This window comes from Oncorhynchus mykiss, chromosome 15 (assembly GCF_013265735.2).
Source record: "Oncorhynchus mykiss isolate Arlee chromosome 15, USDA_OmykA_1.1, whole genome shotgun sequence".
Taxonomy (NCBI): domain Eukaryota; kingdom Metazoa; phylum Chordata; class Actinopteri; order Salmoniformes; family Salmonidae; genus Oncorhynchus; species Oncorhynchus mykiss.
In genome coordinates this window covers 44,164,795-44,185,405 of record NC_048579.1, presented here as the reverse complement: position 1 = coordinate 44,185,405, position 20,611 = coordinate 44,164,795, and the positions used below count along the sequence as shown (strand labels likewise).

The 20,611-nt window shown below is 41.1% G+C and overlaps 1 protein-coding gene and 1 long non-coding RNA gene across 6 annotated transcripts in view; one reads left to right on the top strand and one right to left on the bottom strand.

The window, feature by feature from the left end:
- The window catches only part of cblb (Cbl proto-oncogene B, E3 ubiquitin protein ligase), a 152,895-nt gene extending 140,841 nt beyond the window's left edge, over window positions 1-12,054 (bottom strand). The window contains exons 1-4 of one of the 5 annotated variants that reach the window (XM_036944415.1): window positions 11,980-12,054; window positions 11,558-11,624; window positions 10,235-10,412; window positions 9,633-9,883 (exon numbers count right to left, since the gene is read on the bottom strand). In XM_036944415.1, coding sequence (XP_036800310.1) covers window positions 9,633-9,883; window positions 10,235-10,402 — 419 coding nt within the window. In that variant the 5' untranslated portion in view covers window positions 10,403-10,412; window positions 11,558-11,624; window positions 11,980-12,054. Of the gene's footprint in view, window positions 1-9,632; window positions 9,884-10,234; window positions 10,413-11,557; window positions 11,913-11,979 lie in introns of those variants that run through there. The other 4 variants (XM_036944414.1, XM_036944416.1, XM_021563294.2 and 1 more) reach the window with 4 other exon arrangements.
- A 4,588-nt stretch (window positions 12,055-16,642) lies between these two features.
- LOC118938802 lies at window positions 16,643-17,826 on the top strand. Its single transcript, XR_005036093.1, has 2 exons — window positions 16,643-17,325; window positions 17,438-17,826. It is a non-coding gene; the product is annotated as an uncharacterized LOC118938802 (long non-coding RNA).
- Window positions 17,827-20,611: the final 2,785 nt, after the last annotated feature.

Here is a 20,611-nt window from a genome sequence, read left to right as displayed (position 1 = left end):
AGTCTATTTCAGAAGAACGGAATACTCTGAGTTGTCCTTATGCTAGGCCCTGATGTGGCTATGTCAGATTTGCTTAGAATTCCATGGCATTATTTTATATATGTATATTGAGCTATATGCTCCTATATGCTTAATGTAGAGTTATTCATGTAACTTTAGTTGTTCTACAAACGCTGGGCTATATTTTCTGATTTTTAATACATTGCAAGGCTGCATGATGAGACTCTAATGATGATCTGAAAGTTGCATGAAAGGCATGAGCTCTGCTTTGCTTTTGCGCAGGCTGAACACAATTAACATTCTGAACATAGTCCAGGACAGTTGTGGGATGCGATAGATCCCGAATTAATACAACCACTAGCATAAAAAAAAAGATTTTAAGCAATGAGCCTGACGCAACAGATGGGAACGTTTAGCTTAAAATGTTGATAAACTAATAGGCTATTTCTTCACATTATAAGCGCAGCAATGTCCACACAGCAATAAGAGAAAATGTTCTATTAGCAGGAAAACACCATGAACACAAATGTGATTATGCATGTAATGCTTTTATTATAAAAGGGGCATTGTTATGGTGAAAATGATCTTGCCCAAACTTGAAACTCACGCGCTGCGTTATGTATGCCAGTTAGACTCTACACCCGTTCTAAACCGGATTAATGGGCTTCCTTTTAAGAAGTTATTTGGCCACTTGATACAAACCTTATCAAAACATATAGGCCTATGGGCTAGGCGACATGAGGTGTGAAACTATGATTTGAAAAAGCATGCACTGTTTGCCTTCACAAGTGATAGGCTAATATTGTCACCAATTACACTATTCTTGATTGAATCTTGTCTTTACACATACGAATTAATATGTGTGTGAAGTTTGTTTTGATTTTGAATGGACCATTATCATGCACGTATCTCGAATCAAGGGCAGCGGGAAAAAAATACATGTAATCCATAGCGAAAGGAGGACGCTGTTCCCGTGGTTAATTTTCATGCCAGCCAGGTAGGCTATACTCCTGTTTTAAAGAGAAGCAATGTGCTTAATATTAGGAAAGTTGAGAAATAAATATAGTAGGCCTAGCCTATAGAAAGCTGATAGGATCCTCCTATTTTTAAGAGGCCATCGCTCTGTTTCCTAACACAATTGTATAGCCTATAGAAATGTTGCGCAACATGAATTCGTGGGCTTTCATGAAGTGTTTGATTAGATTTTTGATTACATTTGCAGTGATGTCAGAGTGATTAAAGGGACAATAGAGTGCTGAGTACAAGGCAGTTAGCAAGTTTGGTAGTCTACTAATGACCATCAGCAGCATCAGAGCTTGGAGAAGACTAATTACCGTGACTAAACGGTCACATGGAATTTGACTGCCATCATGACCCGTGACCACCGGTGTGGCGGAAATACAATCACCGTAACAGCACTAAACACGCCCCCATTCACATTGAAGGGGCTGTAGTGGAGTGGGTCGAGAGCTTTAAGGTCATTAGTGTCCACATCCCTAAGGATGTATCATGTTCTAAACATACCAACATAGTCAAGAATAGGGAACGACAGGAGGCTGAAAAGACTTGGCATGAACTCTCAGTAGGGTTGGGCGGTATCCAGATTGTCATTCTGTTTCTGTACCATACCAGGTATACGGTATTACCAAATGTACACACAAGGTTCACCATTTTTTTAATGGACAAAACTGTTTAAGCAACAGGGATCTTGATCCAGGAGAGGACTGAAGGTCTCTGCTGTAAACAAGAAGCTTGATTTTGACATCTAGACACTTATCTAGCAAGTTAGCAAACCAAATGCATAGCTGGAGCCCTGGGCTCCAAATAAATAATGTATTTATCTTAGACTTCTTATAGTTATATTTAACATATAATTAGAAGCGGTGGCATAGCACGCACCCCCACAGCCTGTGGTATTGAAAATCATAGCGTCGGTATTTCGAAATACACCGGTATAGGGTATAAACATTACTTCGCCCAAGGCTAGCCCTCAGATCCTCAAAAAGTTATACAGCTGCACCACGGAGAGCATCTTGACCGCTGCATCACCGCTTGAATGGCAACTCCTTGGCATCCGACCATAAGGCACTACAGAGGGTAGTGCGTACGGCCCAGTACATCACTGGGGCTGAGCTCCCTGCCATCCAGGACCTCTATACCAGGCGGTGTTAGAGGAAGGCCCTAAAAATTGTCAAAGACTCCAGCCACCCAAGTCATAGACTGTTCTCTCTGCTACCGCACGGCAAGCAGTACCGGAGAATCATGTCTGGGACCAAAAGTCTACTGAACAGCTTCTTCCCCCAAGCCATAAGACTGCTGAACAGTTAATCAAGTGGCTACCCTGAATATTTGCACTGACTCTCTAGCTCCGGCTCTATGCACACTCACTGGACTCTACCCACATGTGCTACACTGACACTCCAACACACAAACCCACACACAGAACATGCACACATAGGCATATTGACATACGCTTCTGCTACTCTTTATTATCTATCATGATTGCCAAGTCAATTTTACCCCTACCTACATGTACAGTACCAGTCAAATTTTGGACACACCTACTCATTCAAGTTTTTTTTTTATTTGTACTATTTTCTACATTGTAGAATTATAGTGAAGACATCAAAACTATGAAATAACACACACATGGAATCATGTAGTAACCAAAAAAGTGTTAAACAAATCTAAATATATTTTATATTTATGTTATTCAAAGTAGCCACCCTTTGCCTTGATGACAGCTTTGCAGACTCTTGGCATTCTCTCAACCAGCTTCATGAGGTAGTCACCTGGAATGCATTTCAATTAAACAGGTGTGCCTTGTTAAAAGTTCATTTATTTCCTTCTTAATGCAATTGAGACAATCAGTTGTGTTGTGACAAGGTAGATATCCCTATTTGGCAAAAGACCAATTCCATAGTATGGCAAGAACAGCTCAAATAAGCAAAGAGAAACGACAGTCCATCATTACTTTAAGACATGGTCAGTCAATACGGAAAATTTCAAGAACTTTGAAGGTTTCTTCAAGTGCAGTCGCAAAAACCACCAAGCGCTATGATGAAACTGGCTCTAATGAGGACCGCCACAGGAAAGGAAGACCCAGAGTTACCTCAGCTGCAGGGGATAAGTTCATTAGAGTTACCAGGCTCAGAAATTGCAGCCCAAACAAATGCTTCACAGAGTTCAAGTAACAGACACATCTCAACATCAACTGTTCAGAGGAAACAGGGTGAATCAGGCCTTCATTGCCAAATTGCTGAAAAGAAACCACTACTAAAGGACACCAATGAGAAGAAGAGACGTGTTTGGGCCAAGAAACACAAGCAATGGAAATATGTCCTTTGGACTGAGGAGTCCAAATGAGAGATTTTTGGTTCCCTCCGCTGTGTTTGTGAGACGCAAAGTAGGTGAACAGATGATCTTCGCATGTGTGGTTCCCACTGTGAAGCATGGAGGAGGTGGTGTGATAGTGTGAGGGTGCTTTGCTGGTGACACTGTGTGATTCATTTTGAATTCAAGGCACACTTAACCAGTATGGCTACCACAGCATTCTGCAGCGATACGCCATCCCATCTGGTTTGCAGCTAGTGGGACTATCATTTGTTTCTCAACAGGACAATGACCCAACACACCTCCAGGCTGTGTAAGGGCTATTTGACCAAGAAGGAGAGTGATGGAGAGCTGCATCAGATGACCTGGCCTCCACAATCACCCAATTTCAACCCCAGTAAGATGGTTGGGATGAGTTGGACCGCAGAGTGAAAGAAAAGCAGCCAACAAGTGCTCAGCATATGTGGGAACTCCTTCAAGACTGTAGGAAAGGCATTCCAGGTGAAGCTGGTTGAGAGAATGCCAAGAGTGTGCAAAGCTGTCATCAAGGCAAAGGGAGGCTACTTTGAAGAATCTAAAATTAATTTTTTAGATTCTTTATTATATATTTTAATTATATATTATAACACTTATTTCATAGTTTTGATGTATTGACTATTATTCTACAATGTAGAAAATAGTCAAAATAAAGAAAAACCTTTAATGAGTAGGTGTACAAACTTTTGTACCAATTACCTCAACTACCTCGTACCTCTGCACACTGACTTGGTACTGGTAGTCCTTGTATAAAATCTCGTTATTGTTATTTTGTTCCTACTTCCTTTTTGGTTAATTTTTTATACTTTTTAAGTTTGCATTGTTGGGAATGGGCTCATAAGCATTTCCCGGTAAAGTCTACACCTATTGTATTCGGCACATGTGAAAAATGAAATTTGATTTGATGAGAAGCTGCTGCCGAATGGGGATCCTTACAAAGGAATGAAATTACATGAGGGAAACAGTTTTGTTGATGCTAAGAATGGAATGTATATGTTTTTAAATAACATCCTTAAACATTTTTGAACATTATTAAAGTTTTCTTCATGTTCTGAGAAATGTTTTAAAGTGAATTGTGTGGAATATATATATTTTTTACATTCCCAGAATATTGCCAACAACTGACATTAAAGAGAATCTACAACCTCTGAACATTCTGAGAACTTTGCTTAAGTCACACCATTTTTGTGAACATTCCCAAAATGCAGTAAAATATGACATAAAACTAAAACTACTTTGGAACTTGTGTGGAATGTTCTGTGGAAGTACTGAAATTCCCACAGAATGTTGTTTCTTAACGTTCTCAGAACAATTTAAGAACATGACTTTAAATAGAACCATAGATTACCCACAACCAACAATGATGAGACAGCCGACAATCACGCTTTCACCAAGCTCTAAGAAACATATGGTTCTCGGAACAATATGTGCTAGCTGGGAGTTTGCTCTACCCAGCCAGCCAGGTGCTTCCTGTTTCACGATTGGATCTTGTTTGCTGAGGTTAAAAATATACTAGACCCGACTTCATGTCCCTGTAACGGAGCACCTAGCGATCAAGATGATGCACTCACTAGGCAGACTCAGGGTTGCTGTATGTTTGAAAGCTGCAGGTTTGAACAGTAGCATCCAAAAAGGTCTGAAAACCTATTTCTTCAAAAAACAAGAAAACAAAATAATATTAACTTACTGTTGCACTTCTAAATGGGTCTGAACAGGTGTGCAATAGTGCTTGTTGATGTTACCGTTAAAAAAAAACACCCAGCCAGTGCTTAATTTGTAAATCGGTAGGTGCCGGAACAAAAAGTGAGCGTGAGAGGGGGTGACCTGGGGAGCTCTGAAGTACCGGAATGTATGATAAAAATCGCCTTTATAATAAAACATTGCATACATGTAATTAAACTTGCGTAGTGCCAAAGAGCAATAGAGTAGTGGCACTTACAGAAGTTGCACACCACGGGGAACATTTTTCGTAGTCTTTTTTTAAACACATTTCATGCAATTCTATGTCATATTACACGACTGGAGACCTTCGCAGAATCTTATTCAATATCCCACATCGAAATGACAAGACAACTTTGACACTAAGAAACTGAGATCAATGAAAACGACGTGGCATTGAATCCATCAATAGCCCAGGCCTAGGTGTGTGGAGACACATTGTAGGCTACAATATGAGGAGGAAATTCTAGTCTTAAAAAAGCTTTCCAGTGATGCACAAAACAAAAGCCTCTCTCTCTCTCCAGTTTTACTTTGTAAAACAATATTTGGAAGTTGATCAAATATTTTGATAGCCTACAGCACACTGATTAGAGTCTTCCCTCTCATCAGGAGCCATGTGCTTTGCAACCTTAGTTTTCCCGCGATTGTATTTGAAATATTGCGAAAGGCCTGTTTTTGTCTGCATACAGATTTGCCGCCCAGTGGAATGGAACACTGGTGTTACAATTGCAAAGCAGAATTTGCGTGGCTCAACCAGTTGGAACGTTGTCAAGGAGGGCGGTCACGTGTGTTGCGAAACTTAGGATCACTGGTTTGAGCGCCATATGGGACAGTTACCAGCACACTGACCCCGATACAAAATAATTGCTCCTGGTTTTCCCCCAAAAATGTAACGACTATCAGGGTCGATATGATCAATACAATCACACAGTTTGTATTCTTCTGCAATAAATTGTATTAATACAAGTCTATTTGATGTAAAGACTGGTTGAAGTGCATAGTAAAAGCCACTTGTTTTCTCAGTATTTTCAATTGTGGTGTCACAAGGGGGGGTTCTGACCAAAGATGGCCACCAGCTACAGCTCCCATAATCCTTTGTGCTACAGGTCACCTGACCTAGTTATGGGCTAAGTTGGCAGCGGCTGTGCAGCACTGAGAGCTTGGCACCAGAACACTAGCATGGCCTGCTGAAGGCTCTCCACAGCTCAATTAACTTTAGTGTTTGAGTCAAGTGTTGATGATTAAGTCATTTTATACCCAGACAGAGCTAGGCCTTTTAAGGGAAGTTTAATCATGTACACTATATATACAGAAGTATGTGGACACCCCTTCAAATTAGTGGATTCGGCAATTTCAGCCACACCCGTTGTTGACAGGTGTATAAAATCGAGTACACAGCCATGCGATCTCCATAGACAAGCAATGGCGGTGGAATGGCCTGTACTGAAAAGCTCAGTGACTTTCAACATGGCACCGTCATAGGATGCCACCTTTCCAACAAGTCAGTTCGTCAAATTTCTGCCCTGCTGGAGCTGCCCCGGTCAACTGTAAGTGCTGTTGTGAAGTGGAAACATCTAGGAGCAGCAACGAAGTGGTAAGCCACACAAGCTCACAGAACCGGACCGCCGAGTGCTGAAGCACGTAGCGCGTAAAAATCGTCTGTCCTTGGTTGCAACACTCACTACCGAGTTCTAAAATGCCTATGGAAGTAATGTCAGCACAATAACTGTTTCAAGGGCTGAGCAACTGCACACAAGCCTAAGATCACCATGCGCAATGACAAGCGTCGGCTGGAGTGATGAGTCACGCTTCATCAGGCAGTCCGACGGACTAATCTGTGTTTGGCGGATGCAGGAGAACTCTACCTGCCCCAATGCATAGTACCAACTGTAAAGTTTGTGGAGGAGGAATAATGGTCTGGGGCTGTTTTTCATGGTTCGGGCTAGACCCCTTAGTTCCAGTGAAGGGAAATCTTAATGCTACAGCATTCAATGAAATTCTATATGCTGTGTTTCCAACTTTGTGGCAACAGTTTGGGGAAGGCCCTTTCCTGTTTCAGAATGACAATGCCCCCATGCACAAAGCGAGGTCCATACAGAAATGGTTTGTCGAGATCGGTGTGGAAGAACTGGCCTGCACAGAGCGCTGATCTCAACCCCATTGAATACCTTTGGGATGAATTTGAACGCTGACTGCGAGCCAGGCCAAATCAACCAACATCAGTGCCCGACCTCACTAATGCTCTTGTGGCTGAATGAAAGCAAGTCCCTGCAGCAATGTTCCAACATTTATTTGATTTATTTAACCTTTATTTAACTAGGCAAGTCAGTTAAGAACAAATTCTTATTGACAATGACGGCCTACCAAAAGCCAAAAAGGCCTCCTGTGGGGACGGGGGCTGGGATTTTTTTTTTAATCTATATATCACGACAAGAGAGACAACACAACACTACATAAAGAGAGACCTAAGACAGGAAAGTCTTCCCATAAGAGGCTGTTGTAAGCAGCAAAGGGGTACCAACTCCATATTAATGCCCATGATTTTGGAATTAGTTCGACGAGCGGGAGTCCACACACTTTTGAGCATGTAGTGTATTTCTATGTTTTTAATTTAAAGCCTTTATTTTCACTGAAACCTGTCTCAATAGCATTTGTGCAGTTATCATCCTGCCTATTTACGGTCCCTGTGTGTTCGGGTCAACGCCTACACCACACAATTGTCAATTATTTCACTAGTAACTGCAGATCATGGAGTGAAGTCCAGTTAAATAATTTAGTATTTATGGGAGGTAACATCTCACTTGACACAGATGTCAATTCAACGTCTATTCCACATAGATTCAACATAATTGCATTGAAATTACATGGAAACAACGTTGATTAAACCAATGTGTGCCCAGTGCGATGCACAAATTAGCTGTTTTTGCGTAGCACATTCCATAAGAACAATTAAAGTGGGTGACACTGCTCATACGTGGTGGACCACTGGCTCAAACCAGTATTTCCTTTCGCAATTTAGGCCTATATTCCCTGTCACTGTCCATAGAACTTACTCTACATTTAAGACAAAATATCCACAGGAAAGTATCATTAAACCAACATTTCAAAACGCTGGCACTTACTTCTTTCTTTCTATCATCTGAGGCATGCGCACACGATATAAACACGTGCACGAGCTCTGCTAGTGTTAATCACACTGCATACATGTAATGTGCCTACAGAAAGTATTCACACCCCTTGACTTTTTCTACATATTGTTGTAGCCAGATGCTGGATATCGAAAAGAAGGGCACCTACTGTATTGGTAGATTGGTAAAAAATAAAATAAGCCAACACTGAATATCCCTTTGAGCATGGTAAAGTCATTAATTACACTTTGGATGGTGTATCAATACACCCAGTCACTACAATTATACAGGCATCCTCCCTAACTCAGTTGCTGTAGAGGAAGGAAACCTCTCAGGGATTTCACCATTAGGTTAATGTTTAATGGCTGTGATAGGAGAAAACTGAGGATGGGTCAACAACATTGGAGCTACTCCACAATACTAACCAAATTGACAGACAGAGTGAAAAGAAGGAAGCCTGTACAGAATAAAAATATTCCAAAACATGCATCCTGTTTGCAATAAGTCACTAAAGTAAAACTGCAAAAAAAAGTGGCAAAGAAATTAACTTTATGTCCTGAATACAAAGCGTTATGAATGGAGCAAATCCAACACAACACATCACTGAGTACCACTCTTCATATTTTCAAGCATGGTGGTGGCTGTATCATGTTTTGGGTATGCTTGTCATCGACAAGGGAGTTTTTTTATGATAAAAAGAAATGGAATAGAGCTAAGCATAGGGAAATCCTACAGGAAAACCTGATTCAGTCTGCTTTCCAACAGACACTGGGAGACAAATGTACCTCTCAGCAGGACAATAACCTAAAACCAAATAGGCCAAATATAAACTGGAATTTCTTACCAAGACCTAATTGAATGTTCCTGAGTGTCCTCGTTACAGTTTTGAGTCAAATCAGCAAGACTTGAAAATGGCTGTCTAGCAATGATCAACAACCAACTAGACAGAACTTGAAGAATTTTTGAATTAATAATGTGCAAATATTGTACATTCCAGGTAAGCAAAGCTCTTAAGAGACTTACCCAGAAAGACTCACAGCTGTAATAGTTGCCAAAGGTGATTCTAACATGTATTGACTCAGGGGGTTGACAACTTATCTAATCAAGATACTGTATATTTGTGTTTTATTTATTTTTTATAAATGTTAGAATTTCTTAGACTTTGATATTAGAGTATTGTGTAGATCGTTGACGAAAAAATGACAATTAAATCCATTCTAATCCCATCTTGTAACGCAACAAAATGTGGAAAAAGTTAATGTGTGTAAATACATTCTGAATGCTCTGTATTTACACCATGTGCGCCTGCCTCAAGTGATGGAAACAACACCAATAGCAACAGTAACATAGGATATTCACCAAACAGAGGCATCGTAAACTTATACTCAAAACACACGTAGACCTTCTTTTCCTTACCTGTCCTGGGACTGCTCCTCATACATCCTCTCCTTGCCTTCTTTGAAAAGCCGGATCGCCCTTTTCGATTTCTTCATTAGGCTTTCAATGTAGACCTTAAAGTAATCATTCTCGCTGAGCTGAGTCAGTCTCTGGCTCTCCTCATATTTGCACTGAATTAGCCGCAGATGCTGGTACGTGTCAGGTAAGATATCCAAGATGTATGGGGGGCTGTTTTTCAGCTGTAGTCTAGGGTTCTGACAGAGACGAACCTGCAGAGAGAAGTTTGCAATACCATGAGTTATTAGGAGGATAGTTCAGACATGTTAATTCTGTTTGTTGCATTCTGCCTAACTGAGCTACAATTGCAATTTCCTTTTGACTCATGTTCATCCCAATATATTAAATCTTAACTAAAATAACAACATTGTATTTTGACCAATGCTTAAAACCTAATGATTAAACAACCCCTAATTTGCCTGCACACATAGGGAGAAAGGCAATTTAGGTTTACGTTATTGAAACTGGAAAGCATTCGATCAAATAGGGAGGAAAAGTCAGTCTACTGCAGGTATAAGCTCATTCGAAGCATAAATTATGCAATTGAATTCAAACAAACGTACCACTTTGTCCATAAGTTTCCAAGTTTTTTCAACTGTTCGGCGGTCAGCAGCAGCCTGTTTTGGTGGTCCGACTGCATCCTGAATGGCATCAATAATGCCTAAAATCCGACCTTTGCGTTGGTTTGGTCCGCGTCCACCTGGGTTATGGCCACTTAGAGCAGTTGCCATTGTCTATACACTGAGATAAATACAAATAATCTTAGGGTCTACAAGATGGTGACACTTTACTGCAGGTATTATGCATTATGATGTGGTTATAATCCTGTGTCTTGATACATAGATACTTTACATATCATGAACCTTATAATAATTGGCTCATACTGCTTATAACAAATGATAAAGAATAGTTTTAAGAAAAGTGTTACCTCTTTGCAAGGTGCCACTAATGCAAAAGTACAACGCAAGACAACCATGCAAATTAGAAGGCCAAGTAGGCTATGCATTAGTCTATGTGTAGTAGCCAAAGCTATTATCACGGTCACAAAGTGGCATGCCTGACTAGTGACCTCCTGCTGAAAACTTCAATTTAAGGCCGGCTCCTTAACTCGAAAAACAAAAAAGAGCAGCCCCGCCACTTGATTTGCCATAAAGCTGAGGGATAGAGCTGAATAAATGTAACCGATCTCAAATTCATAGATGGCTATGAATGCAAGGACTAGCAGTCCATTAGGTAAACATGAAAGTTTTAACCATATTTTGAAACTACCCTCTGGGCACAGACATCAAATCCACTTCAATTCCACGTTGGTTCAACGTAATTGAATTGAAATGACATGGAAACAACGTTGATTCAGCCAGTGTTAGCCCAGTGGGTAGTTCGTTTTTATTTTTTCTAAGCCATAATATTTGGGTTATGATGGGGTGAACAAAGACCATGGGGAATGTATTATGGTGGGGTTAAACAGTTGAGCTAAAATCATCGAGCATTATCTAGTATGCTATTCAATAATCAAAATGGGTATATCATTAGGCTAATTTAAATGATCAAAAACGGCACAGAGTAGGCCTAAGTTTTAAATCGTCAGCATATAGAAAGAGTAGATGAGTCTATTACACGAAATGAAAGTAGGCTAGCTCCCAATTCTGACAAAAGTGTGGCGACTGTGTCTTTATCATATGCAACCAATTCATGAGCGCATTTGACGTTCACAAATGCATAGGCTGTATCAAACTTTAAGACTACAACAGAGTCCTGTGCGGCTATAATAAATACAAATAGGCAACATAAGACAATGGTTTCGTAAAGCGTAGTGCTATGACTTGTATTGATGATCGTGATAATAATGTTTTTTTAAACTACAGAAAAATAAATCATTGACTTACTGCGCACCACGCAGGAGAATGTCGACGGAATGATCCTGTTTCGAGGCTCGTGGAATAAACAACCCGACTGAAATGACAAATGGAGAGGAAATGTACGTGGAAACTACCACAGATCGCGTGTGACGGTCATTGCTTATCAATCATCCCACTTTTTGCTTTTCCAAAATCAATGTTTATAGATCAAATCAAATTTTCCCGAACTGAAGGAGCCAGTTGGCTCTACGTGGAAATGTAAAATGGTTGTGGGCGACAAAAATTAGTATACGTCCCACTCTGCCCTGACATCCAGTAGGAGCTGTAACACTTAGCTGGATGTTCCATCCAGAATAGCATCCAAGTCAGAGTTACAATATTCAGCATCCGGCTCAGAGTTACATCCAGCTCAGAGTTACATTAACATCCAGCATCATTCACATACTTACATCCAGCATCTGGCTGAGAGTTACATCCAGCATCCTGCTGAGAGTTCCAGCATCTGGCTGAGAGTTACATCCAGAATACAGCTGAGAATTATATCCAGCTTCCGGCTCAGATTTACATCCAGCATCTGGCTCAGATTTACATCCAGAATACAGCTGAGAGTTACAGTGGGGCAAAAAAGTATTTAGTCAGCCACCAATTGTGCAAGTTATCCCACTTAAAAAGATGAGAGAGGCCTGTAATTTTCATCATAGGTACACTTCAACTATGACAGACAAAATGAGAAAAAAAATCCAGAAAATCACATTGTAGGATTTGTAATGAATTTATTTGCAAATTATGGTGGAAAATAAGTATTTAGCCGGATGGTGGCTGTTGTCGGTGTGTTGCTGGTTCGAGCCCAGGGAGGAGCGAGGAGAGGGACGGAAGCTATACTGTTATACTGGCAATACTAAAGTGCCTATAAGAACATCCAATAATCAAAGATTAATGAAATACAAATGGTATAGAGGGAAACAGTCCTATAATTGCTATAATAACTACAACCTAAAACTTCTTACCTGGGAATATTGAAGACTCATGTCTTCAAGGAACCACCAGCTTTCACATGTTCTCATGTTCTGAGCAAGGAACTGAAACGTTAGCTTTCTTACATAGCACATATTGCACTTTTACTTTCTTCTCCAACACTTTGTTTTTGCCTGACAGCCAACAAGACAACAAGACAGTCAACAAGACAACAGCCAAGGCTTTACCCTACAGTGGACATGACCTGTAACGCTTTGATGTCTTGTGCAGTCAGCTGGTGTCTAGTTGTCAACTTGGTCAGGGTTAGACCTATATTTACTGTTGGACTGAACTTTTGCGATGATGGGTGGAGGTGCTGCGATGTTGGATGGTACTCTGTCTGGCTTATAGCGAGGCACCACCATGGCCAGGGCTTGGAATGTAATTTGTGGAGCCTGTTTGGGTTAGGTAAGATGTAAGGAGATATTACAAAAGTATATTTGGTATCAACATGTGGTGTCAATACAACTCCATCCAGACAAATAAACAAACATGTTTGTAGAAGTACAATAGTTGTTTGTCTTTTATTAAACCAGTGGTCCCTACCTGAGAGGTGTCATGTGAGGGGGGTATGAGCTGCTATAGGTCTGGTTCGGGGACCAACAGGATGTTGTTGGGGTAGTTGAGGAGGTAGGAAACCACAATGGTGTGACCACCCTTAGCACCTCCTCTTCACTCTCCTTTCCTTCCGTGTCCTCCTCGCTGCTGGATGATTCTAAGATCTCACTCATGTCCATCATCCAACTGTCAGGGATCAACTTGATTTTGCGGAAATGCACTGTTCCGTCCAACCATGTTATACATGTGGGATACAACTATCCCAGATCTGCAAATTTTGCTGCGTAGACACAGAATCATTAGATCATTTGTTTTGGTTCTGAGTCCATATACAGTGCCTTACGAAAGTATTCGGCCCCCTTGAACTTTGCGACCTTTTGCCACATTTCAGGCTTCAAACATAAAGATATAAAACTGTATTTTTTTGTGAAGAATCAACGACAAGTGGGACACAATCATGAAGTGGAACGACATTTATTGGATATTTCAAACTTTTTTAACAAATCAAAAACGGAAAAATTGGGCGTGCAAAATTATTCAGCCCCCTTAAGTTAATACTTTGTAGCGCCACCTTTTGCTGCGATTACAGCTGTAAGTCGCTTGGGGTATGTCTCTATCAGTTTTGCACATCGAGAGACTGACATTTTTCCCATTCCTCCTTGCAAAACAGCTCGAGCTCAGTGAGGTTGGATGGAGAGCATTTGTGAACAGCAGTTTTCAGTTCTTTCCAAAGATTCTCCTTTGGATTCAGGTCTGGACTTTGACTTGGCCATTCTAACACCTGGATATGTTTATTTTTGAACCATTCCATTGTAGATTTTGCTTTATGTTTTGGATCATTGTCTTGTTGGAAGACAAATCTCTGTCCAAGTCTCAGGTCTTTTGCAGACTCCATCAGGTTTTCTTCCAGAATGGTGCTGTATTTGGCTCCATCCATCTTCCCATCAATTTTAACCATCTTCCCTGTCCCTGCTGAAAACAAGCAGGCCCAAACCATGATGCTGCCACCACTATGTTTGACAGTGGGGATGGTGTGATGAGCTGTGTTGCTTTTATGCCAAACATAACGTTTTGCATTGTTGCCAAAAAGTTCAATTTTGGTTTCATCTCACCAGAGCACCTTCTTCCACATGTTTGGTGTCTCTCCCAGGTGGATTGTGGCAAACTTTAAACGACACTTTTTATGGATATCTTTAAGAAATGGCTTTCTTCTTGCCACTCTTCCATAAAGGCCAGATTTTTGCAATATACGACTGATTGTTGTCCTATGGACAGAGTCTCCCACCTCAGCTGTAGATCTCTGCAGTTCATCCAGAGTGATCATGGGCCTCTTGGCTGCATCTCTGATCAGTCTTCTCCTTGTATGAGCTGAAAGTTTAGAGGGACGGCCAGGTCTTGGTAGATTTGCAGTGGTCTGATACTCCTTCCATTTCAATATTATCGCTTGCACAGTGCTCCTTTGGATGTTTAAAGCTTGGGAAATATTTTTGTATCCAAATCCGGCTTTAAACTTCTTCACAACAGTATCTCGGACCTGCCTGGTGTGTTCCTTGTTCTTCATGATGCTCTCTGCGCTTTTAACGGATCTCTGAGACTATCACAGTGCAGGTGCATTTATACGGAGACTTGATTACACACAGGTGGATTGTATTTATCATCATTAGTCATTTAGGTCAACGTTGGATCGTTCAGAGATCCTCACTGAACTTCTGGAGAGAGTTTGCTGCACTGAAAGTAAAGGGGCTGAATAATTTTGCACTCCCAATTTTTCAGTTTTTGTTTTGTTAAAAAAGTTTGAAATATCCAATAAATGTCGTTCCACTTCATGATTGTGTCCCACTTGTTGTTGATTCTTCACAAAAAAATACAGTTTTATATCTTTATGTTTGAAGCCTGAAATGTGGCAAAAGGTCGCAAAGTTCAAGGGGGCCGAATACTTTCGCAAGGCACTGTATAGCTGGTTTTTGGTCACAGGTTCAGGAACGGCTGAAGAATTGTAACATTTACCTGGAGCTAACTCTGTAAATAGTATGGCTGGGTGATTTAAAAAGTCAAATCGATCAATAATATAATATTACTTATGGCAAAAAAAAAATGTTTTTACAATCTGTGGAAACTATGAGAATAGAAAGGTTCAGAACTTTTGTGAAATAGCACAGTTGAAAAATATCCAGAAATCAAAACTGGCTGGTCTTCAGAGATACTGTAGATGGGAGGGGACTAAAAACAAACAAAAAGGTAACTATTGTAAAATATACTGTGTCCATAAAATGTCTATGGTATGTATAAGCTGGAAGTAGAAGCCTAAGTGTAGTTATCCATTAGTTTACTCCAATTAGAGGAGGGGTGGTAGGGTTAGGGGGAAATAATGAATGAATATATATAACTGTTGAAAAGATTGGGGTCACTTCGAAATGTTCTTGTTTTTGAAAGAATAGCAAAAAATGTTGTCCATTAAAATAACATCAAATTGATCAGAAATACATTGTAGACATTGTTAATATTGTAAATGACTATTGTAGCTGGAAACGGCTGATTTTTTATGGAATATCTACATAGACGTACAGAGGCCCATTATCAGCAACCATCACTCCTGTGTTCCAATGGCACGTTGTGTTAGCTAATCCAAGTTTATCATTTTAAAAGGCTAATTGATCATCAGAAATCCCTTTTGCAATTATGTTAGCACAGCTGAAACAGGCTCAAAATGATTACAGGCTCAAAATGGGCAGAAACAAAGTACTTCCTTCTGAAACTCGTCAGTCTATTCTTGTTCTGAGAAATGAAGGCTATTCCATGTGAGAAATTGCAAAGAAACTAAAAAGATCTTGTACAACGCTGTGTACTACTCCCTTCACAGAACAGAGCAAACTGTCTCTAAACAGAATAGAAGACGACAAGTACATTAGAGTGTCTAGTATGAGAAGAGTATCCTCTAGTATCCTCAACTGGCAGCTTCATTAAATAGTACCTGCAAAACACCAGTCTCAACATATACATATATATATATATATATATATATATATATATATAAATTAAAGGTACTCTGCATTCTGCTTCCTCCTATAGGAAAACCACGCTACTGTAGATATAATGTAATTTGACGTCATTGTATCTGTGGCCAATAACCTTGAGCCTACTTGGATGGGTACTTAGATTTTGCGGTGTCCCCATGAGACAGAACACTGAGCCAATCACGGCGCAACTGGAGAACATTCCCCAATCACGGCGCAACTGGAGAACATTACCAAGCCCTTCGCTCCGCATTTTCCGCTGGCTGCCCCACCACCACAAAAAGCACTGAACTAGGCTGAAACACCTGCATTTTGGAGATGCCTTACTCAAGAAAGCAAACAAGATACCAAGTTTGTATGTGGCTATATTAAGTCAATTATTTTATTCACATGTTTTTTTTAAACTGATATGTGACAGGTATTAATGTCAGAATAACATGCAAAACATGTTGGGCCTCCCTCAAAACAGGTGGAGCTCCGCCCCACCTGCCTTGATTGACAGGTCACAGCTGGATGTGACCAGGTACCAGGATGTCCGGTCTGTCCCGATCGTCCTCTCATCTTCACTGGAGGATGACTCCTTGTCCACATCTGAACTGAGGTGTTGAATAAAATGGGCCCTCAGTCAGAAACTTTACAGGTCAGAAGCGACACTCTCGGTCAGAAGCGTTATTCTTAGTATAGAGCTCTTTATAAACCGGGTAGTTTGCATACTGGATGCTGATTGGCTAAAAACAGCATTTAGCCGTGTGTATGTGAGACTGTTTACGTTCACCATGATATCATTGCGCCTTTTCACCTCGATAAAATGGCTACAGCAACAATAGTTCCACATGCCGATGTAGAAAATAAAAGTTAAAATTAATTTGGAGAAACCGAAACGAATTGTGAAACAAACAAAGTGGGCACTTACCCGCTTCACTGACTGGTGCGCCGAACAAGGGATACATTGTGAGTTTGTGAATACAACCAAAATGGAGCTGAAAGTCATTTTACGGGACTTCTATGGTTAAGTGAGAAACATGAATGGCGAAAAAGATGGGATTAGCAGCTAAACTGCCGCTGGATTTGAACCGACATATCATTGACCCCCTCTCAGTCTGGCATGGAATATACAGGACACCGAAATCACAACGCGCAACAATGTGTCGTCTCTCAGCGTAATTAAAAAGTTGAGGGATGCGACAAAGCAGTGAATGGATACGTATGGTATGTAACTGTTAGTTAGCTAGTTACATCATTCTAAATGTACCCTGACAATATAACCGGTCGTTTTGTAGTCCTAACTATTAGCTAACGTTGTTTCCCCCTGTGTTTCAAGGTACACATGTCAAGAGCCGATAGGAGTGAACACCCTCGCAACAATGCTGCCAAAACCCTGAAAAATAGCTGGCTCGTCACAGATGTACACAAACTACTACCTCCGTCATCCATTTACAGTAGCGTGGAGCCAACAAACATGGAACAATTTTTTCATTTGTGCACAATAAATGACAACATTCAGATCAACATTAATAAATAATTATCATGTGTTAGTCATTCTATAAAGGGGCGCTAATACTCGGTTTTTGCATAAATTTAATGTAAGCTTGCCATCTAGCCTGTGGTTATGTTGCAACCAGTTTAGCGTTGAGACTTTCGTCCGGACTACTTTTTCTGGCAGTATATATTTATTGTGAATGTATTTATTAAAGCAACATGTTCAATATAGATGTGTAGTTTCTTGCCTTACTGTGTTGGCAACCGGTTTATAAAAGCAATAAGGCACTTTGGGGGTTAGTGGTATGTGGCCTATGTACCACGGCTAAGGGCTGTATGCAAGCACTCCGCGTTGCGTCGTGGGAAGAACAACCCGTAGCCTTGGTATATAACCCATATACCACACCCTCTTGGGCCTCATTGTTGAAATAGACGCTCAGCGCTATATCAAATCGCGGAGGGCCTACACTGGAGCCAGTTCCAAATTTTCAACTGTAAACAATCATAACATTTTGTTCATCGTTATAATTGGTCATGGGAACATATCCATCGATCTAACTGTTGTATATAATGACCCTCGCTTGGTTAGCTGCCGAGACTCAATAGCGCCCAAGTCATGTGCCAGTACCACACGGCAGGTCTGGCATTGTAAATGGCCATTGTTTTTGTTCCTGAAGGGACTTCGGAGGAAGTTTAATTTGCTTGAATGCTCTAGTAGTTAATCTATGTGAAGACATTTCAGTGTCTGTGTTTGCAAGACATGATCTGTAGAAAACGTTATGCTTAAACTTTGACATTTTAAACCTGGATGTGCCAGGTGAAATTGGCTGTGCCCTTGTTGCGCTAATATTCTGCAGGCTGGATGCTAATGTTAATTTCTATAATGCTTTATTTGTTAGCGATTCATGCTGGGCGACCTAAATGCGGCAGCTGTTTACATTGAGATACACTACATGACCAAAAGTATGTGGACACCTGCTCTTTGAACATCTCATTCCACTATTGTTAGGGTTGCATCAATTCGAATCTGGCATCAGGATAAGTATGACACTGAGTCACCGATTGTATACTATGTATTTTTTATTAGCTAAGCAATAAGTGGTAAATGTAATTTTTGTATATACGGGCTCTCTGTTCCACCTCGCAGGGCAAACAGAGAACTGACTTGTTCCTGACAAAGATATTATAAATATACTCTGACAGAGGTAGTTCCTGCTTCCGAGCCGGCCTGTCAGAGTAGAGACTGGGCGTGGTTTAGACTATCGTTGTTTGTTGGCGCAGAGCTGGTCCCGGCCCCCGGGGCGCTTCAGCGGCCAGTCGTTGTAGTTGTGTAGAATATACAGTTATCAGGCACCTGGCTCCTGTTATCTAACAAAAGACCGTTTGTTCTCGCAACACTACCTTCTGAATGTGCCCCCCCCAACTCATTGCACAGTTCCTGTCTTCATGTTATTCTGTATTTTTCCATCATGAGAAAGGCCCATGACCCTGAAACTGTTAACAATGTCTCAAGTCAGCAATGTTGCATAACACATACATCCACACAAGCCAACAGCAGATAATATTCAATCACATATATGGTAACGGGCTATAGTACATAATTCAGAACCTCACACTATTAGCGCCAGATACACTACATGACCAAAATAATGTGTACACCTGCTCGTTGAACATCTCATTACAAAATCATGGACATTAATATGGAGTTGGTCTCCCCTTTGCTGCTATAACAGCCTCCACTCTTCTGGGAAGGCTTTCCACTAGATGTTGGAACACTTCTGCGGGGACATGCTCCATTCAGCCACAAGCATTAGTAAGGTTGGGCAATGATGTTGGGTGATTAGGCCTGGCGTTGATTAGGCCTGGCGTTCCAATTCATCCCAAAGGTGTTAGATGGAGATGAGGTCAGGGCTCTGAGCAGGCCAGTCAAGTTCTTCCACAACGATCTCAACAAACCATTTCTGTATGGACCTCGCTTTGTGCACGGAGGCAATATCATGCTGAAAAGGAAAAGACCTACCCCAAACTGTTGCAACAAAGTTGGAAGTACAGAATCGTCTAGAATGTCATTTCATGCTGAAGTCTTAATATTTCCCTTCACTGGAACTGAAGGGTCTAGCCCGAACCATGAAAATAAGCCCCAGACCATTATTCCTCCTCCGCCAAACTTTACAGTTGGCACCATGCATTCGGGCAGCGAGCGTTCTCCTGGAATCCGCCAAACCTGGATTTGTCCTTTGGACAGCCAGATGGTGAAGTGTGATTCATCACTCCAGAGAACGCATTTCCACTGTTCCAGAGTCCAATTGCGGCGAGCTTTACACCACTCCAGCCGACACTTGGCATTGCGTATGGTGATGTTAGGCTTGTGTGTGGCTGCTCGGCCATGGAAACACATTTCATGAAGCTCCCGACTAACAGTTATTGGGCTGACGTTGCTTCCAGAGGCAGTTTTGAACTCAGCAGTGGGTGATGCAACCGAGGACAGACAATTTTTACACATACTCGGCAGTCCCGTTTTGTGAGATAGTATGGCCTACCACTTCACGGTGGCTGAGCCGTTGTTGCTCCTAGACATTTCCACTTCACTATAACAGCACTTACAGTTGACCGGGGCAGCTCTAGCAGGGAATAAATGTAACGAACTGGCTGGTTGGAAAGGTGGCATCCTATGACGGTGCCACTTTGAAAGTCACTGAGCTCTTCAGTAACGCCATTTACTGCCAATGTTTGTCTATGGAGATTGCATGGCTGTGTGCTCAATTTTTTTTTACACCTGCCAGCAACAAATCCACTAATTTGAAGGGGTGTCCACAAACTTTTGTAGATATAGTGTTATAAGAGGACGGAGTTGAGCTTTCCTCAGCTATGCATAATGAAGGCAAATTATTTGTCTACTTTATTACTTAAACATGACACTGTAGAGGTGGAGCAGCTTGAGGTATCAGAAGACCCTAATATTTGTATTTATTAAGGATCCTCATTTTCCCCAAGGATCCCTACTCTTCCTGGGGCA